This window comes from Cynocephalus volans, chromosome 3 (assembly GCF_027409185.1).
Source record: "Cynocephalus volans isolate mCynVol1 chromosome 3, mCynVol1.pri, whole genome shotgun sequence".
Lineage (NCBI taxonomy): Eukaryota > Metazoa > Chordata > Mammalia > Dermoptera > Cynocephalidae > Cynocephalus > Cynocephalus volans.
Genome location: NC_084462.1, coordinates 89,980,413 through 90,006,869, shown reverse-complemented (window position 1 = coordinate 90,006,869; position 26,457 = coordinate 89,980,413). Strand labels below are relative to the sequence as shown.

Here is a 26,457-nt window from a genome sequence, read left to right as displayed (position 1 = left end):
CTAGCATGTAACAAGCTTGGAGCATATTTTTACCTTTAGATGAGTTTTCTTTAAGTTAAAACTAATGTCGCCACACAAATTCAATCAACAGTAATTCAAGGAAATAACTGAAGGCTCCAATATACCTATCCTTACATAGTTACTAATATTTTCAAAAGATGTATTGTGCACAATATATTTTTCAACTCTTAAAATCAAAATAGTAAATAATCATTAATTTCATTTTTAACAAAGTTCTGTATTAGATCAAACCTGTGTGCACACAATTTAATAGCATCCAGTTGTAAGTATGTTAAAAAAAAAAAATCACCTAAGCTAAAGAAACTAATTTGTAAAATCATTTTTTAAAATAATTTCTTGTGACTACTGTTCAAAGTACCATTTGAATGTGATAACAAAGTTTTTATTTCTCATGTACCCAACAGGTTTTTGCTAATGTAATTAAACATTGTCAAGAGCTTTCCACTGTACTCTTCAGGATATTGCATTCTTGCTGTTAAAAATCAAAATCTACTGTTAATTAATTCCTACTATGTTAATTTAATCATCAAGGTCACTTATACCAATTGGTCAGAACACTGCCTCTTATGTAGTCCTATAGGCTACCAAATTTAAGCTCTTCAGTAAAAGTTTCAAAAATACATTCTGCATTAACACCTTTAAGCTATAGCTCTCTCATAAAACTCTTAGGGCATATTATCAATTCAGTGACTTTTAAAATATCCTTGAAGACATCAAAATACAACAAAAAAAATCCTATATTAAAATCTTATTGGCTAAGAAGAAGCATTACCTTAGAGCATTAGAAAAGTGAATGCCCTTTATGTGCATTTACAAAACCCATCCCTTCCAGGCAACTAGTTTAGTTTGTATAGGTGTCAGACTTACTAGTATAAAGCCTCAAATCTTGCATAATAAAGTAAAACAAAATGAAACTTAAGTTTCCAAAAACTGGTACAAGTATTATACAAAAAGTAAACTGCTGAGGAACATTTAAACCTCAAGCAGATTATTGCCCACAGCACTTACCCTTGATTTTCCTTCCGCATCCTTAAAGAGCTCCACGTATGTAACCTCACCAACTACATAAGACATACAAAAGGAAGATACCAAGAAACAATACATTTAAACACCAATATCTTGCTTTACTGCACACCTGTGCACAACTCTACAGAAAAGCACCTATTATTCACCAACAATCAAAACCAGACCAACATACCTCCTGTCAATGGCTATATAAATTTAACTAATTTTCAGAAATGTACATCATCCACATTCTCTAAAAAAGCTAACAACCATATTAACCTAATTCATACTGCAGATCATATTTTGGCCAGCATGATATAGTTGGTGAACAAATGCACATATACATACAAATGGTCCCTTAGCCTATCATATTAAAAAACATCAACATTAGCACTTTTCAAATAACTTTGGTCTACCTACACACAACAGCTGTTTTAAGGTGACTTTCTACCTGAATGTCTTCAATCATGTTTGCCATCAGTAAACTAAATTTACAAGTCATGCTTCACAGCAAGCCACACACTTTCTAAATAAAGTCAATGAATAAAACCAGTCAAATAGTTGTCACCTTACAACAGATACACCAATGCAAATTTTTTTTATTATTTATTAGAAGAGATCAGCCTCAAAACCAAGTACATAGTTTACAGGACTGTTGAAACTCAATTTTTCAAAAGATAACAAAACTAACTTTTACAAGATCAAGTATTAAAATTATTTTTCCCCAAAACCAACCATGTATATAAGATGGTTTTCAGATTATTCTGAAAACAAAACTGCAACAGCAGTAACGCAATTTTAATACAGAACTGCAAAGACAGCATCATGGCAGTCATGACAATGCAAACAGAATGAATTCCACAGCCAGATTCCAGACTCCACCAAGATAATATAACAAAACAGCTTTTAGGAAAAAAAAAAGTCAGACCTTATTATTCATACTTTAACACGCTAAATGTATTGCTTAACTAATGCAATAGTCCTTTAAAAATCTATGAAAACTTCAACTAGACAAAGCAATCACTTTAACAAAATTCTTGGTGGCATGCATATGCTGGCTCGCTACTACCCCACTAAAATAGCAAAAAGAAAAATACTTCATTTATCCATACTACCTTGTTATGAAATTGTGTCAGGTGAAAGAAGAGGAAAAGATTAATTCATATGTCAAGAAATAAAATTCAATTTTTTGAGTCTGTGTGGCTCAGAGGAAAAAAAAGTTTGCTTAGTTCCCGCCCCTTTCTACATGAACATTATCCAACAGTGGGTTATTTCAGAGACAGTTACCTTTTTCTCTCATTAGATCTTTAATAGCTTGCCATTTCATGTCATAGGGGATGTTACTAATGAAAACTCTGTTACGATTTGGACCCTTCTTTTCTCCAGTGCTGGAATTCTTGTCTTTTGAATAAGGATGAAATCTATTGGCCTTCTTATTTCCTGTAGATTTTTCTTTTAAGTCAGATTTCTCTTTTTCTTCTTTCACTGATTCTTCATTCTCCCTATGAATTAAAAATAAAAACAAACAAAAATAAAACTCAGTTGTGCTTCTAAGAATGCAAGTCTACATTAAATATTTAATATTTATCACTTCACTTCTCTAAACTCTCCACTAAACTAGACCTCAGCAAGCAGCTGGAGAATCAGCCTGATAGCTTTGAAATTACCCAATGCCATTTCAAAGCAAGAGTTTGAACATATTAACAAACTTCTCATTTAACAATCCTCATTTGTTTCCATATGAAATAGTTACAAGCTCAAAGCAAGGGTTTGAACATATGACCAAACTTCTCATTTAACAATCCTCATTTGTTTCCATATGAAATAGTTACAAGCATGCAAAAAGTCATCCAGTTTTTCCCATCATACTACTTAGTAAATGTTATTAGATCCTAAGCGGGATGGGGAGTAAGGGGTACTTCATTTCCACAGTATGTAAAATTGCCATCTTTAATGGAGAATTAACTCTCTGGACCTTATTTAAAACTCTAAAATACTAATTAACAAAATTATTACCCTAAAAAAGTTCATCTCTTAAAGGTTAACAGTTTTGTCTGTTTGTTTTATATTTATTTATTTATTATTGACACATATTGATTATACATATTTATGGTGTACAGAGTTATATTTTATTACATGCATATAATGTGTGAAGATCAAATCGTGGTAATATTCATTACTCCAAAACTTAATCATTTCTTTGTAATGTGGACATTTAATCTTCTCTCCCAGAATTTTTCTCCTCGCCTTGCTTAAAAACATAATTAAAGTACATAGCTATGTCTATACAAGGGTACTTCAAAAACTTCATGGAAAAACAGAATTTAAAGATAATACAAATCTTTCCGTGAACTTTTTGAAAACCCCTTGTATATCTACATCTATATATGTACACACTCACATAAGACTCAATTTTTCTATTCCCAATTTTGATCAAAGAAAATTTATAAGGTATCCTAATACTTTCATGTTTAACATTTTCTATGTTTTAACCCATAAACTAGGATAGGGAACTTCACAGAATCTTGCCATTTTTATTAGTAACATAGCCTATAATGCGAAATGAGGTGGAGGAGGGAAGCAGTACTTAAATACAATGTAAACCAGAATTCTATAAATCTACTTAATGAGGTCCTAATCTGGGGTGAAAAAAACTAATTTAATTAAGATTGTAATCACAATGCAACTATATGATGCTATATACTAATCATCCATAAGATATATGTACATACTTAGAGTAAATCCTATAGATAAGAATCAAGACTTAGAAGTACATTTAGGGGCTGGCCAGTTAGTCCAGTTTGCGAGAGCACAGTTTTGTAACCCCCATACCAGCCAGGCACCAAAAAAAAAAAAAGTATATTTAAAAATGCAAATTACTTTTCAAAAGGAATCTTTTTTACAGAAGTAACAATAGATTTCTTTTAAATCACTAACTGTGAATTTTAAAGTATTTAATTAACAAAACCTTAATTTTAAAGCAATTTTTCACAAACATACACTAAATAAAAATCTCTGGGAATGACACCCAGGAATCTAAATTTTTAAAGCTTCTTGGATAATTCTGACAACCAACCAGGTTTCATAATCCAGGTTCTAAAATATCTTTAAAACAAGCAGTTCTAGGAGTCTATACATGGCAGTGCTCCACACACACCTCTTACTGCAGTCACTTGTTACATAATATGGTGAACTTCAGAGGCACTACTTTTCTGACCAGGTAACAACACAGACATAAACATAGTGCATAAACCCTATGAGATCAAAAACTATCTGCTCTGCTATCAGCAGCGCCTAACACATGACTGTATATAACATGCAAAATAAACAGTAATTTTTGAACAAATGACCAGTCATTTAAGAACCCATACTCATCTGAGCAAAGATGGTACCACTTTCTGCCACAAAAGTTGTTAAAATCAAGGAAGAAATATTAGGGCCAAATTTGCTTTGCCACTTTTTCATGCGACAGCAACATCTTCATTATCAAACATACTCCCTCATCAAAAATGGCAGGGCCTATACGGGATTTTCTCAACAGTCTAACTCTGTAAAGTACCTATGTAACAGAGTAGCACTTCTGAAAATGGAAGCAGGCAGCCAAAAGGCACAAAGGCCTTTCCTCTGGTTTCTGGGTGTAGCAGATAGAAGAACAAACCCTTCATTTTAATTCCCCAAAGGACGACCTATTTACATAATAGACCTAGCCTGAATTCAATTAATGCTTGTAAAATAACTAAGTCTCGGTTCAGGTGAACAGATATCTATATAATCTTTAGATAAATACCCCTTCCCCTGGTTATTTTCCTCCTGGATGAAACCAATTGTGAAAATTACATAAAGTTCTGGAGTACTTTCAATGTTGTTCTATTCCTGACCTGGGTGGGGGTTACATGGATGTTGTAAACATTTGCTTACAACAATCTGACAATTCCATTAAAAAGCAGTTATATTATATAGGATACCTTCTTTTAAATATTTACACAAAGGATGACCAGAGAGAACAACTTCTTCAAATTTTCCTCAGTTGGTAGCATCTTAAAAATACTGAACTGCTCATGAGTAAATTAAGATTATCTATGGAAGGCATATCAGTTTAATGGCTAAAGGGATCATCTGATTAAGAAATTAAGCCATGATTACATGATTTTTGAACTCTTATGTCATAAATACATGAAAAAGAAAGCTAAATTATAAGTGAAAATTCTTAAGGAAATGGTGCTACATAATACCAAAATATTGGCACTATATCCAGAATTCCATGTACTAATTCCTGAACGATTTAGGCACCACCCACTGTACTTAAAATACTCTAGAACAGTCACAAAATATTATCTACATTTAAGACTAATTATGCCTACCCAAATTATAAGACAAATTTCTGGAAAAAAAAACAATTACCTAACATCAATTTAAATGTGTGATTTTAAAAGTATTATATTACAGTATGAGATCCAAAATTAATCCCAGTTCCAGAGGAAAACTACCAGAGGGAAAAATCATAGTGATAAATACCTACTTGAAGAAAAAGAAATATCTCAAACAACCTAACTTTACTAAGGAAAAAGAAAAGAACAAGAGCCGAAGTTAGTAGAAAGAAGAAAATAACAAAGATCAGAGCAGAAGTAAATGAAATACACTAGAAGAACAATATAAAAGATTAAGAAAAGATAATATAAAAGATTAAGATTTTATCTTTTTTGAAAAGATAAAATTGACAAAGACTAAACTAGACTAAGAAAAAAGACTCAAATAAAATCACAAACACGAAGGTACTTCAAAAAGTCTGTGAACAACAGAACTGAAAAATACAAATCTTTCAATGAACTTTTTGAAGTACCCTCATAAAAGAGGAGAGGTTATAACTGATAGCACAGAAATACAAAGGATCATAAGAGGCTATTAATGAACAATGGTATGCCAATAAACTGAATAACCTAGAAGAAATAGAAAAATTCATAGAAACATACAACTCACCAAGAATGAATCATGAAAGAATAGAAAATCTGAACAGACCAATAATGATTAAAAGAGATTGAGTAAGTAATCAAAAATCTCCCAACAAAGAAAAACCAAGGAACTAATGGCTTCACTGGTGAATTCTACCAAACATTTAAGAATTAATACCAATCCTTTTCAAACTCCTCCAATAAACCGAACAGGAGGGACTCTTTGAAATCATTTTACGGGGCCAGCATTACCCTGATACCAAAGTCAGACAAGAACACTACAAGAAAATTACAGGTTAATATCCATAATGAACACAGATGCAAAAATCCTCAACAAAATACTAGCAAACTGAATTGAACAGCACATTAAAAGGATCATATAACATGGTCAAGTAGAATTTATCCCAGGGATGCGAGAATAGATCAACATTTGTGATGGAGTTTGGATGTGCTGTCCCCTCCAAAACTCATGTGGAAATTTGATCTCCAATGTGGCAGTGTTGGAAACTGATTGAGTCATGGGAGCAGATCCCTCATGAATGGATTAATGCTCTCACTGGGGGAGAAGGGGTAGTGAGTGAGTTCTCGCTCTATTAAGTTCCTGCAAGACCTGATTGTTTAAAGGACCCTGGCACCTCCTCTCTCTCTCTCTCTTTCTTCCTCTCTCTTGTTTCCTCTTGCCATGTGATCTGCTTGTACCCTCCAGCTGCCTGCCACTTTTCCACCACGAGTAGAAGCAGCCTGAGGCCCATGCCAGCTGCAGCTGTCCCAGAATCTAAGCCAAATAAACCTAATTCCTTTATATATTACCCAGTCTCAGGTATTTCTGTTGTAGCAACACAAAACTGACTATAACAATTTTCAAATCAATAAATGTGTTAGACCACATTAACAGAACAAAGGATAAAAAAATCAAATGACCAAATCAAATGACCATCTAAATAGATGCAGAAAAAGCATTTGACAAAATTCAACATCCTTTCAGGATAAAAACTCTCAACAAATTAAATATAGAAGAAATGTACCTCATCACAATAAGGTCATTTATGACAAGCCCACAGTCAACATCATACACAACAGCAAAAAGCTGAAAGCCTTTTCTCTAAGATCAGGAACAAGATAACAATGCTTGCTCTCACCACTTCTATTCAGCGTAGTACTGGAAGTCCTAGCCACAGCAAATAGGCAAGAAAAAGAAATAAAAGGCATGAAAATTGGAAAGGAAGAAGTAAAATTATCTGTTTGCAGATGATGTAATCTCATATATATAGAAAACCTTAAAGACACCACAAAAAATTGTTAGAACTAATAAACGAATTCAATAAAGTTATAAGATGCAAAATCAAAAATCAGTTGCATTTTTATACACTAACAACAAACTATCCAAAAAAAATCAACAACAGAATCCCATTTACAATAGCATCAAAAAGAACAAAGTACCTAAGAATAAATTTAACCAAGGTAAAAGATCTGTAAACTCTATAAAACACTGATGAAAAAAATTGAGGATGACACAGACAAATGGAAAGATATCCTGTGTTCATGGAACAGAAGAATTAATATTGCCAAAATGTCCATACTATCCAAATGACCTTCAGATTCAATGCAATCTCTATCAAAACTACAATAGCATTTTTCACAGAAATAGAGAAAGCAATCCTAAAATTTGTAGAGAACCACAAAAGGCCCTGAATAGCTAAAAGCAATCTGGAACAAAATACAAAGCTGAAGGCATCACACTTCCTGATTTCAAATTATATTACAAAACTAGTAATCAAAACAGTATGGTACTGGCATAAGAACAGACACATACCAATGGAACAAAATAGAAAGCCCAAAACTATATCCACACATATATGCTCAACTAATCTTTGACAAATGCACCAAGAATACACAATAGGGAAAGGATAATCCCTTCAATAAATGGTGTTGGGAAAACTGGATGTCCACATACAATAAAAAAAAAAGCAAATTGAATCCTTATTTTACAACACACACAAAAATCAACCCAAAATGGATTAAAGACTTAACTATAACACCTGAAACCATAAAACTCCCAGAAGAAAACACAGGGGAAAAGCTCCATGACATTGGTCTTGGCAATGGATTTTTTGGATATGACATGAAAAGCACAGCCAACAAAAGCAAAAATAAACACATGGGACTATATCAAACTAAAAATATTTCTGCAAAGGAAACAATCAACAATATGAAAATGCAACCTATGATATGAGAGAAAATATTTGCAAACCATATATCCAATAAGGGGTTCATATCAAAAATATATAAGGAACTCATACAACTCATTATCAAAATAAATAAATAAATAAATAAAAACAGATTGAAAAATGGAAAAAGGCCATGAATAGACATTTTATCAACGAAGGCATACAAATGGCCAACAGGTATATGAAAAGGTGCTACATCACCAATCATCAGGGAAATGCAACTCAAAACCACAATGAGATATCACTTCACACCTGTTAGAATGGCTATCATCAAAAAATCAAAAGATAACAAGTATTGAGAGGAAGTAAAGAACAGGGAACCCTGATACCTTGTTGGTAGGAATGCAAATTGGTACAGCCATAATGGAAAAGAGCATGGAGGTTCCTCAGAATATTAAAAATAAAACTACTATATCATCCAGAAATCCTACTTCTGGGTATATATCCAAAGGAAACAAAATCACTATCTCAAAGAGATATCTGCACTCTTATGTTCACTGCAACATTCACAATAGCCAAGATATGTAAACAACCTAAGTGTCTGTTGACAGAATAATGTATTAAAACATGTGGTGTATACATATCTATTACACACACACAAACACACACAATGGGATATTTCTCCACCTCTAAAAAGAAGGAAATCTTGCCATTTGCAACAACCTGGATGAACCTGGAGAACATTTTGTTATGTGAAATAAGCCGCAGAGAAAAATACTGTACAATCTCACTTACATGCAGAAATCTAACAACCTCAAAGTCACAGAAGCAGAGTAAAGGGTGGTTACCAGAGGTCACGGGGTGAGAGAAATGAGGAGATTCTGGTTTAAGGGTACAAACTTTCAGTTATAAGATGAATAAGTTCTGGAGACTTAATGTACAGTATAGTCACTACAGTCAATAATAACATACGTACTGTATACTTGAAAATTGCTGAGAGTACATCTTAAGTATTTTCATCACAAAAAAAAAGAGAGAGAGAACACAAGGTGATGGATATGTTAATGTTTGTGGTAATCGTTTCACAATATATTCATATATCAAAACATCACTTTGTACACCTTAAATACATACAATCTTGGTCAATTATACCTCAATAAAGCTGAGGGGGGAAATTAAGCCCAGTTCCAGTCTTTACCGCTAATATGATAAAAATAATTACTAGGTGAACATTTCGCCTTGCTCCAATGCTTAACATTTTATAAGTATCTTAATTTAGTAATATAATATAATAACATAATACAATATAATATAATAACATAGTAGGGCTTCTCTATGTAATTCAAGGCTGTAGATTTGTTCGGGAGAAAAAGGTGGTACACCCATGTTTAGATACAAACTAACAGCCTATTTTTATCATTCCACTGTTTTTCATTTCTATTTTCAGTGCCAAATCCCACATTTTGGCAGGCCCTTCACTTCCTTTCTGGTTCCTCAATTACTGAGGTGCACCACTTTCCATACAGGAACAAATTCCACTGGGTTCTAATCTCTTATACCTGCACCTCTGTTTTACCTAGAAGATGCTGCCTATCCTAAAGGATTATACCAAAGTCAGAAAGACATTTCCCCTTTTTATTTTAGTATGAGCATATGTTTATTGCTTTCTACTCGGAAGCATAACTGAGAGACGGAAAAGGATGTTTCCACTAAATTATTAACATACTTCAACTTCAGGTTTAAAGAGCTAAGCATATGAAAATAAATGCTTGATTTTATTCATATTCCCCCTCATGACAAGAACAAAGGGGAGCATAACATTTCACTACAACATAACTAGAAATTACTACAGATTTGAGTCAACTAAATTCTCTAAGCACTGATGACAGCTGCAACCTTAAAAGTAGTGGGTTTTCTTCAATTAAAAAAAAATCTTATTTTACCATTATACCAAAATTAAGACCATCACACTGAGTTTTGTTTTTTTTTTTTAAACAGCCTGTACAACCGACAATTATTACCGGGTGGGTGGGAAAGGAACGCACAACGCATATTTTCCCCTTTCTAAAGTACCTCTAGCCAATTCAAGGGTAACACAATGGACTCAGTCTAACAGCACATTATTAAACTTCCGCTCGATATGTATCAGCTCAGAAATCAATACACACTTTAGAAAACATCAAAACACTAAACTTATAAGGCTCAGAATGAGGCCAGGCCGGGGAGATAGGATATTCCTTTCAAATACGTTCTCGGTGGTTTAGAGAAAATGTCCGATGATGTCATCCGTAGATACTCCCTAGTGATGAACACTAACTACTGGACTTCAAAAGGGAGAACATTTTCCTGCCAACCGCGGAGGCCGCCGAGCTTTGCTCAAAGGTTCTCCTGCCCAAGTCAGGGAGGAAGGGGAGCCCTGCGGTCTCGGGCTAGCAATCGGGGCGGGGTGCCGGTCCCCCGGCGCCCACCCTCGGCTCCCCGGGCTGCAGAAGGCCGGGCCCGAGGCGGGCGGGGAAGGGCCTCGGCGCGTTCCGGCTGCACCTGCTCCTCGCGCCGCCGACGGCCCGGGGGCGGACCGGGGCCTGAGGGCCGGTAGTCCCCCACCGAGGCCCAGCCCGGACTCCGGCCCCACGACCGACTCCCCGCCCCCCACCTCGCCCGGCTCCCGGGAGTTAAAGACAATACATTTTAACGCCATTGGAACTGCTGCTGTGCTGCGGCTGCTGCTTCTCCGGCTCCGGGGGGTGCGGCTCTCGCCGCGGCTCGCCCGGCGGCTCCGCGGGCTGCTGATGAGGGCTGTCGTCGCCAGTGGCCCCGGGCACCTCGCTCTTGTCGCCGTCCGCCATTCCACCGCCGCTACCTCCTCCTCGGCCGCCTGCGCTGAGGGGCTCCGAGCGCGACAATGGCGGCGGCCGGGGAAGCGGTAACGGATCCCGATTTGAAAAGGCCCCGAGCGCTCAGTTGCCGGGATCTCGCGAGAACCGATCGAGGCTGGGCGACTGGGAGATGGTGTAAGCCGGCGGGGGTGCTAGGGCGGTGGGGGTGCTGGGGCGTTGGGGAGGGGAGGCAGGGGGACGGGGGTCAGGCTGCAGTTGCTGCGGTTGGCGCTGCACCTGCCCGGGGAGGGTTTGACCAGTCCTGAAGCCCCTGGTTGGGGTCTGGTTCTGACCAGCAGCCCGCCTGTCGCTTGGCACTCAGTGGGGTCCTCGCTTACGTATAGCGGGGTTAGAAACCTTTGGAACTCGGAAACCCAGGCTGTTCAATTCATCCCAGGTAGGAACAATTTAAGTTAGAGAAGCGCGCACCGCTTTGCATCTTTAAAGACGTCTGCAAATCTTCAGACTCCCCTTAGAAATCTTTTAAATGAGGCAAATAAATCATTTTCCACTTCAGGGCCTAGGCACTCTGTGGACATTCAGTAAATAATTGATGACTGACTGCAGTTCACCAAAATGAATGGCTTTGGATTTCTTTGAGGATTGGTTTTTCTCCAGGGTGAGGATTTCCTTGGAACTCAGCTATCAGCTTAGAAAAAGAAGATTGAAGTTTTTAAATTTTCCGGGCAACAATCAATGGGGGGAATCTATTGTTTTCATAATATATCTTGTACTAGATTAGCTGATAATGGACATTTCTGTTTTTGATTATGTGTTGATTGTATGCTGATGGAAATCATATGTGAAGCAGTTATAGACACTCAGATAAACTTAATTACCATATGGAGTTTTAAAATATAGTCATAGATTTGTTTCCATAAGTATGAAAAAGAAACCCATTAAACTTAACTTCTAACTCTTGAGTACCATACTTCACATTGAAATAACTTTTCTCAGCTGAAAGGTTCAAAGACCTTCCCAAACATTTTCATAAAGAAATAAACACGTATAGTTTCCTGCTTTGCAGAAGAATATCTTAGATACTTTAGTGGTAAAGTTGTAGTTAGAAACTAATACTCAAATAGTGTGTAATTTCAATTATCCCCTGTTCTTTGGATTCCTGCTCTCTACCAAAAAACACCAAAACATCTGATCCTATATCTGAAGAGTTGAGCTACTTCAAATACACACACACACACACACACACACACACACACACACAATCAGAACATTTTAATCGTGATAAGAATGCTTGATAAAATACCACTGTTAGGGTGCTGCCTACAGTGTTCCATAAACAGGACAAATGCTATTGTGGTTGCCGCACAAATTGTTTCTCTTCAGTGGACCCTGAACATAGTGTTTGGAGTGGCAGAAATGGCATTTGATTTTAACAGAGAAAATCTAGATTAATACGCCTGCTCTACCACTTCCTGCCCTCAACACCTTGGGCAAGTCACTTCACTTTTCAATCTCTCCACAATACAAATGGATACCAATACCCACATTGCAGGATTAAGGTGAGGATTAAAAGAAAGCACCTTATGTAGGGCAAAGTGCTATACAAACATAAAATAGTACTATAATTCCCTATCTCTCCAGGCTTAGCAGCATTTTAGTCAGAGAAGCCAGGTGATTTTCCCATAGTACTATATTATAAGTACTTTCAAAATATTCATTATTCTCCATTATTCTTTTGTTATCATTGAATTTAATGATGAAAACTTAGCCCTGCAGCCCCTAGTACAGTATATTTTTGTAAAAATCCTTTAAACAATTCAATATCTTTTAAGAGGTCTTTGTGCTTAAAACAGTAGTAGGCACATGAGGAATACAAAAGTGAGTACAAGAATGGCTATTATCAAAAGGACAAAAAAATAACAAATGCTGGCGAGAACATGAAGAAAGGGGAACTCTTATACACTGTTGTTGAAAATGTGAATCAGTGCAACCATTATGGAAAACTGTATGAAGTTTCCTCAAAAAACAAAAAATAGAACTACCAGATGATCCAGCAATCCCACTGCTAGGTATTTATCCAAAGGAAAGGAAATTAGCATACCAAAGAGATATCTACACCCCCATGTTTATCACAGCACTATTCACAATAGCCAAGATATGGAATCAACCTAGGTATCAGATGACAGATGAATGGATAAAGAAAATGTGGTATATATACACAATGGGATACTACTTGGCAATGAAAAATAATGAAATCTTGTCATTGTGGCAACATGGAGGAGCCTGAATGACATGTTAAGTGAAATAAATCAGGCACAGAAAGATAAACACTGCATGTTCTCATTCATGTGTGGTAGCTAAAAAAAAAGAAAAAAGTTAAACTTTTAGAAGTAGAGAGTAGAACTATGGATACTAGAGGCTTGGAAGGTGAGCGGTTGGTAAATGTACACAAAATTACAGCTAGATAGAAAAAATAAGCTCTAGTGGTGTACAGTAGTGCTATGCATCTATGATTAACAATAATTTATTGTATGTTCTCAAATAGCTAGAAGAGCCATTAAATGTTCTCATCACAAAGAAACCATGAGTTTTTGTGATGACGAATTGCTAACTACCCTGATTTGATCACTATACATTGTATACATGTATTGAAATACAATTCTGTACCCCAAATATGTACAATAAGTACATTTCAATTAAAAAATAAATTTAAATAAATACAGATCTGTTGGGAGAAGGCTTTTATAAAGAGCACTATTCGAGTGCTGCGATAGAGATAAAAGGAAAGTATAATTTAAAATGCATATACTAAGGGCCGACCCCGTGGCTCACTCGGGAGAGTGCAGCACTGGGAGCGCAGCAGCGCTCCTGCCGCGGGTTCGGATCCTATATAGGGATGGCCGGGTTCGCTCACTGGCTGAGCGCGGTCACAGGAAAAGACAAAAAAAAAAAAAATGCATTTACTAAAACTGGAGACCAGCTTATGTGCCACATTGTGCCAATTAAAATATTTATCTTGATTACTGCATTTTGGGGCACCCCCTTTAAATTTTGTGCCTAAGACAAACGCTTCACTCACTGTACCTTAGTCCTAATAAATGCATAAAGAGCAGAAGTGAATTCCTACTGGGGAGTAAGTGAGGGCTTCAGAGAAGAGCTGGACTTTAAAAGATGGAAAGAATTGGGGCAGGTTCTGAAGAGAAGAAAATGATGAATCCTTGCCACTCCATCTGACTGCTCTTCGAGATTGATCTTTCTTCTTCCTCTTGTTATTCATACTGTACTTACCTTACCTAATCTGCAAAAGATAAAGAAAAAATAGCTATTAATATTCTATTGCTGAATTACATTTCTATATTTCCTTCCTTCCTTTCTACTTTTTTTTTTTTAGTGCATGTGCCCATGAAAAATTTTTAAGTAATGTTCAAATTTTTATCTTTCCACAGTTCCCACCGCAAAGGTGTTATCCTTTGCAATTGCAGAAGATATATCACGGATACAATTTCACATAACCACTTAGTTTTCTTTCTTACAAATTGGAATGTGTGTTTGTGTGTATGTGTGTGTGTGTGTGTGTGTGTGTGTGTGAGAGAGAGAGAGAGAGAGAGAGAGAGAGAGAGACCATTACACATGGCTAGAAATTTAACCCTAAAATTCCAAGATATTTTCAATCAATACCTTAATCTGTGTATCATTTAGGCAATGTGTAAACCTTCTAGTAACAGTAACTGCAAATAACAGTATCTTAAACAAGATAGACATTATTACCCTTTTAAGTAAAACAAATACAGAAGGGGCATTCCATAGAAGATTCAGTAGCTCCACAGTCATCATGGAATCAAGTTCCTGCTACTTTAATCTTCCACATTGCAGGGTGAGGCTTCCCTTTTTAAGGTTGCCCTATGGCCTAAGATGGCTACTGGAGAGCTAGACATGTGGTCTGCATTGTAGGTCAGAAGAAGTTCAGAAAGGAAGGATCCTGCCCAGAAGCCTCACACAACACTTCCACTTACGGACCAGAACTTAGTCACATGACACATTCAGCTGTAGGAGAGTTTGGCTAGTTTGGGGGCTGGTCTCACTGCCTAGGGTTGTGATCATCCTTTTTCTTTGTCTTTGAGAATTAAAAGGCAAAACCAACAATATGAAGTAAAACAAAAAGTATAATCTGATTTTTAAGTTAACCTGCTTGACTATATAAATTAAATGACTGAGAGTCCTGCCATCCTCCAGCCTCCCACAGTGCCTCAGGTGAGCAGCAGCGCTCACCTGGGCCTGGGCCCTGCCAAAGTGCTACCACCTCTACCTTGGCACCCTCCACCCTCCGCCAGGCTGATGGCTGGTGAGGTGATGAGCTGTCCTCTCCCCAGAGTCCCAAGGGTTGGGTGAGGGAGATGGGATCAGGCCACGCTGAGAAAGGGACAGAAGGGCCACGCTATAATTCCAGAATCCTCTATGTGTTTTCAAGAGCAAAGAAAATGAGTACATCTCTGGCTTCGTGTCGTTTGAGGATGTGGCTGTGAACTTCACCCAGGAGGAGTGGCAGGACCTGGATAATGCTCAGAGGACCCTGTACAGGGATGTGATGCTGGAGACCTACTGCAGTCTGGTGGTGTTGGGGTGTTGCATTACCGAAGCTGAGGTGATCTTCAAGTTAAAGCAGGGAGCAGAGTGATGACCAATAGAGGAAACCCTAAACTAGACCCTACAAGGTCCCAGATCTGAGAACAGCTGGTCTGCATGAAACAAACACGTGCACTATACAATCTCCAAGGACGACTCTCACATGTATATCCCAATATTTTATTTTGCTGAATATTTTTATAAATGTTTTCAAATTTTACTGCATCTTGTCAGATTGTGTTTGACACATCCATCTTCTGTAATGAATCAGGAACAATATTTTACATTTGACTCCCTTTCATCTCACACTTTACATCAAATCCATAGAAAATTATTTGTTTTCTCACTACCTCTATTGTCGCATGGTTTCAGCCACCTCAGTCTCTCACAGAGGTGCTTCCAGAGAAATCACTTCTGAGACAGTTTTCCTTCCCCCTCCACATATTCAGGCTCTTTCTGAATATGTGCAGCCAACTATGCCACCTGCCTTCCCATTGATTGTGACTTTTCTGCAAGGGTCCTGTTGTCCATCCTTGAAGTCTTACCTTTATTGTCCACTCCCGAGTTCCTCGCAGTTCATCACATAAGTCTGTAGGTCTAGAAGCTCAGTGGTGTCCAAGACTCAAGCCTTTTTTTTTCTGTTAGCTTCTTAGATGTTAGACAAATCAAAGGAACTGGACAGAAACTAATTTAATCTCTAAATATCCTATCATCCTGAAAACTTAAAGGGGACCTACAAGAGACTGCCACATACCTTTAGAAGTCTGTACATCCAATGATCAAACCAGTCTGAATGATATATGATAGCTGTACATCAGACATGTTTTTATAGAACAAACATTACAGTTTTATAAAGTGGCTCATGAGTTCAGCAACCTACAATGCACTGGCTATTTTTTTTTTCCTACATTGATTTAAAATACTAACTTATAAAAATGTCAGCTGGTAATTTTAATGTTTGATCAAATTCTTAATCCTTCCATGTCATTCTAGGCTTTTTTTTTTTGTATTTTTTTCAATTTATTTTTTATTGAAGCATAATTGATTATACATAGTTATGGGGTACAAAGTTGACTATCAGTAGTTGTGTACAATGTGTAATGGTCAAATCACAATAGTTAGCTTATTCATCACTACAATTCATAATCATTCCCTGTATCTATTAACCAATTTCTCATTAATTTGTCATTAACCCTCCACCCTCTCTCTTTCTCCTTCCCCTGTTCCTCCTCTAGTAGCCATGGCTCTGTTGTCTTCTTCTGGAAGATCAACATATTGTTATGATCATTGTTTCTTTCTTTCTCTCTTTCTTTATTGTTTATTTCTCTATTTATGAATTCAGCTTACACTTATGAGTGAGGCCATGTGGTATTTCTCTTTCTGCACCTGGGTTGTTTCGCTTGGCATGATTTTCTCTGGGCTCATTCATGTTGTGGATGGCATAATTTCGTTCTTTTTTGTGGCTGAGTGGTATTCTACTGTGCATGTGTACCATGTTTTCCTTATCTGGTCATTCACTGATGAACATTTGGGTTGGTTACAAGGCCTGATTATTGTGGGTGGAGCTGCAATGAGCATGGGATTGCAGGTATCTCTTTAACATGAGGGAAAAAAATTAATTAATTAATTAATTAAATGGCTAAATTTGGAGGCACTAAGTTTCTAAACTTTAGAAAGTAAAATGTTCTCACTGTTTTTGAAGCTTAAAAAGAAAAGTATAACTTTTAAAAATACTATGGGTTATATTAAAACTTCATATACATTTCCCTTTTTTCTAAGAAGTTGATTACATGATGAAAATGTGAAGGTTATTTTCAATAGAAAAAGATGTTAAATCTTATTCTGCCTGTCTTATTTCCTCTGTCTGTCTCTCTCCATCACCCCCACCACCACTGCTCTGCTTAATTTGAGTCTATTTCTTAGCATTTAGTATTCTAAAAATAGATTCTGTAGAAAGATCTCTACCTGCCAAACGAAGCTTAGAATCAAGACAATTATCTGAATAATCGAGGCAGAAACTCCACTTTCACCTCAACTATTTAAATAATTCAGATAATACCAAGAGTTTTGCTTGAATTCCTTAGATAATTGCTTTGTTTTTCAACTTTACAATCCTAGGGTCATTGCCCAATAACAGATTTACTTTTGATTTTTGTAAGCAATATTGGTACATAATTTTTTTCTTTGAAGACTAAAGACTCCTATAATTCCAAGATATTTGAGTCTCAATTTTTTAACCACTTTTGAATTTCTTAGCTTAAATTATCCTGCCCTTTCCTCAATCTCACTCCAGTGACTTTATTAAAAGGCAGATCAGAAGAGCGAATTTCCAAATCCCTGCTCTATTTCCCTTTCTACAGGCATAACTACTCCCTCCTCCTTAACAGTTCCATGAATCGGGCTTCCTCTTCAAAGCTATGGATATTATATGGCAATGTTAACAATCCTCAGTTTGGTATCCTAACTCAAAGAATATTATTGAAATTGATTGCTTTATATCAAATAGTGTTTTAAAATAATTACCCTTTTAAGCAACATTACTCTCAATTTTCAATTACAACATTAAGAAAATAGATTTCTTAAAGTGATAAATTTTGAGGTTCAACCCACATGGTGTCCAGTGTACTTGAAGATAATCCTACAAATGGTGATGACAGAGATACTACCTGACACAATTCCTCTTCCTCTTCAATTTAGTAATAGAAAACCAATTTGTTTATGGTAGCTATAAATATTACTAAAAGTTCACGTTTTTTAGACCCACTTGCAGTTACATGAGCCCATGTTCTGGCCAATAAGATATAAGCAGAAATGTTGAGAGGACCCTGTAGGAGATTCCTTAGAAGGAACTGACTTAGCCCAGAGAATAGCACTTTTGTCTTCTCTTGCCTCCTCCTACTGCTGGCTTGGAAGGGAGAAATGATGTCTATAAGCAACAGCAACCAAGTTGGACCATGAACTGACCTTGTAATTGGAAGCTAAGTGTTGAGGATGGTGAAACAGGGAAAGAGAATCCAGATCTCTGGTGACATCATGAAGCCACAGTAACAACCCTGCATTCCTACCCCAAGACTTCTTTTTAAGAGGAAGAAATCAATTTCTATCCTGATTGACTTGCTGCTATTTGGGTGGGGGGGGGGGGTCTTTCTATTGTACACAGCTGAACTTAATCCCAGTAACCACTATTTTTAATTGAAGTGACTGATTTGCTTCAATAGTTTCTTCTAGGCTGTGGTCATATACAAATACCAGTTTAAAAATGTTTTTCTGAAGACATCATTTACATTGGTTTTGGTTCGCTCCTTTGCTTTATACTGTTGAACACTATAATTTCCTATCTGATCTCCATTCTCCCTTTTTCCTTACTGATAGAACCACAGTTTTGTTTAGGGCAGCAATGTGCCCAGCTAAAATATTTGGAGTGACCATAGGACACAGCTATAACTAATGAGTTGTAAGGAGTAATATACTGGAGGTTCTGGGAGGATCTTTACTTTGCCTTACTTCCTTTCTGTGACACGACAGGGTGAAGTATCGATCTTGAAACCATGAGTCAACAGGTATGAGGACCAATGCCACAAGCTAAAGATGACAGATCATAAAAATAGGAAACTAAAACATTGATGACTTTACAAAGCCATTGTATAAGTCCTGGACTGCCCACATTCAACCTTTTTATTTGGGGAGAAAAATAACTTTCATTGCCTTTAGGCATTGGCATAGGATTTCTGTTACTTCAGTTTCATGAAATGGAACAGAACAAAAATTATGCCCTTTTGCTCTATTGCAGCCCTTTTCAACAAGGGTCACACCATTCCTGATAGCTGCTGGTCAGCCTGGCTTGTTGGAAGCAATTGTTTTTCTGCAGTACACAAATGTGATACATTTTTTCGTGGTGTATTGAATGGAAGATTGAAGTAATTTCATGTCATTATATTTTAATTTACAAACTGCTTAAGCATGCACAAAATATATGTGTATGTATGTAATATGTATATAAACAAACTTGATAACGTGTATTTCCATCATTTTCATTTGTTTTCAGCAGTCAGAAAAAGAAATAAAGCTTTTGATTCAGTCAAACACTATAGATATTTCATGTAGAAAGGATTTAATGCAAAAAGTCTTAGAGGTTTACACAACAATTAGCAGGGCTGGGAGAGCAAAGGCTATTGCTAGAATTGAAAAAATTAGAAGGGCAGGAATCACAAGGAACCACCGCCATGGAACCATCCATGACCTGTGGCAGCAAGGTAAGTCTCAGGACTTGCTTATGCCCAGAAGCTACTGGTATAACATCCCACCTGTCATGTGCAGCATTCACAAAGTACCTGAAGCTGCTGCTGAGATTAATGGTTTCTTCTTCTTTTCTTCCTCCCAAATTTTGTAACAGTGCAAAAGGTAGCATTGAAAGATAAGACCCCTTCTTAGAACTTTCCAGTTGTCTTCTGTAGCTGTCTAAGGTGATTTTGTGTCATTCAGTTTAGATTTGCTTAAAATATGAGGTATGAGTTTTGTTTGGCTAACTTAGTTTTAGAAATCTGATATCAAGTATGCAGGTGCTTCTTTAACAATTGTTTTCTGAAAAAAAAAATTCATGTTCTATAAAATAATTCACTAAAAATAACTGACAACTTAAGAAAATGGGAAGACAAGCCACGGACTGATAAAATCTTTGCAAAACTTGGGGCCGGCCCGTGGCTCACTCAGGAGAGTATGTTGCTGAGAACACCAAGGCCCTGGGTTCGGATCCCATGTAGGGATGGCTGGTTGGCTCACTGGGTGAGCGTGGTGCTGACAACACCAACTCAAGGGTTAAGATCCCCTTACCAGTCATCTTTAAAAAAAAAAAAAATTTTGCAAAACTCATATCTGATAAAGAATGTATATCTAAAATCTATGAAGAACTCTTAAAACTCAACAATAAGAAAGCAAACAACCCAATTCAAAAGTGGGAAAAAATCAGAATAGACACATCACCAAAAAGATAAACGAATGCAAAATAAGCATATGAAAAGACCATTAACATCATATGTCATTAGGGAATTGAAAATTAAAGCAACAATAAGATACCACTACACGCCTATCAGGATAGCTAAAATCCAAAACACTTACAACACCAAATGCTGATGAGGATGTGGAGCAACAGGGACTCTAATTCATTGCTGGTGAGAATACTTTGGAAGACAGTATGCAAGTTTCTTATGAAGGTAAATAAGCATAGTCTTACCATACAATCCAGCAATCACATTCTTAGTTATTTACCAAAATGAGGTGAAAGCTTATGAAAACACAAAAGGCTGGCCAGTTGGCTCAGTTGATTAGAGCACAGACTGCAACACCAAGGTCAAGGGTTCGGATCCCCATACCAAGCAGCTGCCTATTAAAAGAAAAAAAGAAAGAAAAAAAAGCCTGCGTAGAAATGTTTATAACATCTTTATTCCTAATTGCCAAAAATTGGAACCAATTGAAATACCCTTTGATAGGTGAATAGATAAATAAACTGTGGTATACCCATACAACAGAATATTATTGGGCAATAAAAAGAAATGAGCTATCAAGCCATGAAAAGTCATGAAGATTAAATGCATATTGCTAAATGAGAGAAGCCAGTCTGAAAACGCAACAGAGCCTGTATGACTCTATACATATGTTCTGGAAAAGACTAAACTATTAAGGACAATGAAAAGATCAATAGTTTCCATGGGTTTATTAGGAGATGGGAAAGGGATGAGTAGGGGATGTGAAATTATTCTGTATGATAATATGATGATGATGCCTCTGTGTGCATTTGTCAAAACCCATAGAACTGACCAACACAAAGAATGAACTCTAATGTAAACTGTGGACTTTAGTTAATAATAATGTATCAGTATTGGTTCATCAATTGTCAACAAATGTACCACACTAATAGAAGATGTTCATAGCAGGTGAAACTGTGGCGGAAAGGGAAGCAAGGTATATGGGAACTTTCTGTACTCCCTTCTTGACTTTTCTGTAATTTTTAAACTGCTCTAAAAAATAAAGTCTATTCAATTTTAAAAAGTCTGGCTCTTAAAGAGATTTATGGAAAATTAATGCAAAAATATAAGCAACATCACAACCAGAGCACTACAAAAATATTTATGAACTTAATGAAAATGCTAGCACAGTTTAAAATGCAAGTTAAAATAGACATTACAATATATTTACATCTTCACAAATTTATTTTAGTTAAATAATGATGGAAAAAGTATAAGGAAAGGTTGAGTTACGAAAACAAGGGCAAATGCACAATGACCAGGCAGAATTGTTTAATACGTATTTTCAAGACAGAAGATGTGGTCCAACGGAGCCAAGAGGAAATAGGGGAAGTGAGTGCACATTGTCTACAATGGAGCACTGCTTCCCTCTGCAGCTACTGCATTCAGCTGTGCTACTGGACTGAGAGTTTAGCTGCTTTTATTTGGTACTCAAAATACTAATATATTGGGGAAATTGTGTATAAAACAATTGATTTCCACATTCTGTTGACATCCCTACTTGCCAATTATGAATTAACTGATTCACATTACAAAAGTGTACATTGCAGCAGAAAAAAAACTGCTTTTGTTTTTCTGTTTCTTTGGTCAAGCAAAATAAGCCAATTCCTACGTATTACACTGTGGTTATGGCTCACACATTCGTAGAGACTGTGCTCAAGGTACCCTATCATACTTCTTAGATTCAACAGTAAATATATAGACAGCTTGAAGTACACTCTAAATGAAATAACTTAGGCTTACAGGTAGTAAAATTAAAACAAATTAAGTGAAACTTTATTTAAATAGATCACTCTGAACTAAAACATTTAGTGCATTTTTCTTTGCAGAAAAGTTTACCAGCAAAACATAACATCTCATCTTCAGTGACACTCATCAAATAGACCAGCATTAGATCATTGTCTACCCCGAAGTGGCATCACGTTCAATTCACTTATGAGTCCACTCACTTAGATAATTTCTTCACTGTTGACAAAATCCCACACAGTCATTTTCCAGCCAAATCTAATCATCCTATTACTAGACTCTCTAATCCTATTTCGGCACATTCGGCATTGGCTAATCTCCAGATATCAGATGGTAAAATGACCTAAAGGAAGAACACCAACGGAAAAAAATGAAAATTAATAGAGTGGTTTTATTAAAATACAGGACTTTAAACCACTCAACACTTAGTTGCAAAACGAGTGAGATCATGGACCATTTAGTGATAGCAAAAATTTTTAAGTGGGCTCCTTGAATTACCATGGGATTATAGAAATGAACTGCCACGTGTCCATGAATAAATGAGTTGTGAGCAAAATATCTGTATATATGTATTTTCAGGGAGATGGCATATATTTCTTAATAAAATATTAAAATCATTCTTAATCACATACACTCCCCCAAATTAAAACCACTTATGTAGAAAAAAGGCATGGGTAGCTAAAAATTACACTGAAAATAAGTAGTGATACATTTTTTAAAAATAAACAGTTGAATTTCTAATAAAGCCAATTGTCTAATATCATCTGAAGCCAAATAAGCATTGGATTAATCTAGAAAAATAGTTATACCAAAAGTAATTTATCTTTATCTTTAGTGCACTCTCTTAAAATTTTGCATTTGAAAGACGTGGTATCCAATGTTTGAATTGATAGCAATATTCAAATAAAAAGACACAGTTAATTTAAAACATTTTAGCTCTTAAGAAGAATAATCAAACTTCACCCAGATAAAATTTAGATTTCCCTGAAAAGTTGAAGGTAGTATATTGGCCTAATAAGTTCAAGAGGAGATCCCACTATACAAAACTTGAGAGCAAGAAGTCAACTGGAGCCAGGGTGGCAAGAACTCATGCAAGCAAAATTTTCCTCTGAAAAGAATTTAGAGCTGACTTACAGGAAATTCTTTCTTTTAAGTTCTTTGTGACACCCTCATTCTAGCGTAAATTCATTAGAGTGGGCTACCACGCTCTCTAAATTCCTACAGTTACCATGTCTTCTAACAAGATAGATAATTAACACTTCAAATCTCTGACATAGAAAGTCCTAGTCATATATGGGACTCTATTTGGAGTATAGAAGCAGAAATGGGGAAACACTGTGTTTTGAAGTTAATCTGATCTGTAATTATATAAACAGAAAATTTCTTCTGTCAACTTAACATTTTAATATGTAGTCATTATAATTTGTTTTTATCTTCATAGCTAATTAGATGGTACATTTTTCTTTATTTTAGTATCCTATTAAAAAATAAATTTATAAAATAACCATATACTGTCATTCAATAATCAACATTTTTGGCCAAAAAGTGGAGAAATTTACTTATTTATTTACTTACCTTATTTCTGTTTTTATCAGGACATTTTTATAAGGACACACATTATACAGATAATTGAAAGAAAATAATATACTATTACCTGAGAAAACAAAGTACGGTAGTTAAGACAATAAAGAACACAAATATAAAAGCCTGAGTGTCTCATACTCATATAATTATTAATTCTTAGCTGTTAATTTGACTCTGGCATCCTTGGTAGCTAACAGAAATGGTAAATGAGATGAGTTACATGGTTTTTATTGTATGTAAGAGCAGAACACACCACTTACCCTGAGTTGGTTTAAGTGAGGAGGAGGGGTGTGAGAATTTAATTCATGAAATTGGTATTAAAGAAATGTTTGTGGGGGAGCTGTCTAAGGGATCTAAATTCCTTAGGCATCTTTATAAAAAGAATAGTAAGTAATGTGTTGACCAAGACTTTAGTAACTGTCCTGTAGTAGACATAGACTGGGTTGTGTAAGCTGGGAGTTGTTTCATATAGAATATTTTTATATAAGCTGAGCACATATGGTCAAAGCATAGTAAAGGCAATTCTGTCTTGGGGTGGCCTAAACAATGTCACCCACATATTTACTAATTCTAATAATTTGAATTACTCTGAAATCATAGACTCTCCAGAAGAAGAGTTTAACCATGAGTGTTCTGGAAAAACATTCATACATTTCATATTTTTCAACAGTTTTTTCAATAAATGTTGGGCAGCAGAAATTGGCAAGGACCTAAATTGCAAGTATTCTGTGTTTTACCTTTTTGTAATTCTCCATCACTTCTTTGACAATGGACAATAAAATACAAATAGCATATTTATCTCTGTGCTTCTACAGAAATTTGTAGAACTTGCCATGTTGTTTTGCAATGTATCTCTCCTCAAGGGCAGAAACTGAATCTCATTTATCTTTGTATCCTGGCACCTAGCAAAGGAAGTCGAACATAATGGATTTTTAATCCACTATGCTTTCCTGAATGAGCCACTTAGCAGAGTTTTGAGAGCATCACCACCTCTCATATAGTTGATAAAGGTCAAGGTCGTGCACCAACTAACACTAAGGAATCTAACTTATAGTCAAAGCTTTCCTTTGACACCAATTCAAAACCTTTAACTAGGGGTACTATATCAAATGATGTAGGTATGGAATTTTTTTTTTTTAGAAATCAGAAAACCATCCGGAGCAATCTACAAAATCTAAGCATGTGTGTATGATGTCAATGACGTGACAGATCAATGTTCATACAAAGGATCTATGAAAAAAATAGCCCTATCCCACTTTCTAAACTGAGTGAGAATTAGATCTGTAACATTCAGATTTTAAAAATCAGCTTCATGAGAATTTACCATGGAGTCGTATTTAAAGTCATAAAATGACAAGTCAAAGTCCACAATCATGATAATAAATTCTTGGTGTGGGGCCTACACATCAGCAGCAGAATCATATAGTGAATAATTACGTTTTTAGGGAATCTACAGATGCTTGGAAATTGTAGGTTCTGGATATAATAACTAAACATAAATAGAATTAGGAACCTTATAACTGAGTTTGAAGAAACGACCAGACCCCTAAAATCGGGATGAGGAAAGAGGTTTCTGTTGTTTTGTTTTGCTTTACTTTGCTTTCAACACGGCTTAGTTTTGGAATCTACGTATTCAACACTGTTTAGCCACATAAGGGCCTCATCGAACCATTCTTCGCTAATGTTTTGGTCTCTCCTAGTTGGCACTTGGGAGCGAGGTCTCACTACGCAACATTTCAGCACTACGGACAGCTCCTGGGCGCCTGCTCCCGGGAACGAGAAGAGGTTCAGTTGGGTTTGTGTGGAAGAGAAAAGGGGGAAGAGGAGGGAAAAGAACTCCAAATGACCCACTCTGTCTCCAGTTAAACCAGTACACCTTTCACTCTCGTCTTTCCCTTATCGGGTGAGAAGAAACAAGTAAGAATTTAGCGCCTACTATTCGACTGTCACAGAGCACAGCAAAGCGCCCGCGGCAGAGCTAGGAATGCGGCAGGGGAAAACAAGGATTTTAGCAATAACTTAATTAAACCCCCACTGCCTTAGGAAGCAAAAATGGTGATGAACCCCGATTGCTAACCTGCAGGGTGTGATACGAGTTAAAATGAGCACTTTCTCTCTCTCTCCCATTTTTTTTTTTTTTTTTTTTTTTTTTTTAGCAAAACCGAAGGACAGAGCCTGTTGCTGCTGTAGCCGATTCCCGTCCCCCGTCATTTCCCACTTCCTTTCGGTCTCACATACATACACGGTCAGATGCTCTCACATACACACGCACGCGCGCTAATGTTTACACCCTGCCACACCGAAGAAATCCATGCATATTTTCCTGCAAATACACAAGCTCGCGCAAGTACTTCAGCGGGCGCCACGTCCTCTGTCTCTCACCCACAGACACAGACATTTACACACGTAGGCCAGAAAAGCGCTAATCAAGGTACTGTGACTCCACGCAGGTTCCCAAGACACGCCTTTTCATTGTGGCTCAACCGATCAGCGAACACAGACA

The 26,457-nt window shown here is 36.5% G+C and overlaps 1 protein-coding gene across 2 annotated transcripts in view; it reads right to left on the bottom strand.

Moving 5' to 3' along the window:
* Positions 1-11,009, bottom strand: part of MYEF2 (myelin expression factor 2) — a 33,320-nt gene extending 22,311 nt beyond the window's left edge. For both annotated transcript variants that reach the window (XM_063091181.1, XM_063091182.1), the window contains exons 1-3: positions 10,829-11,009; positions 2,314-2,528; positions 1,030-1,082 (exon numbers count right to left, since the gene is read on the bottom strand). In XM_063091181.1, the coding sequence (XP_062947251.1) occupies positions 1,030-1,082; positions 2,314-2,528; positions 10,829-10,989 (429 nt within the window). In that variant the 5' untranslated portion in view covers positions 10,990-11,009. The remainder of the gene's footprint in view (positions 1-1,029; positions 1,083-2,313; positions 2,529-10,828) is intronic.
* Positions 11,010-26,457: the final 15,448 nt, after the last annotated feature.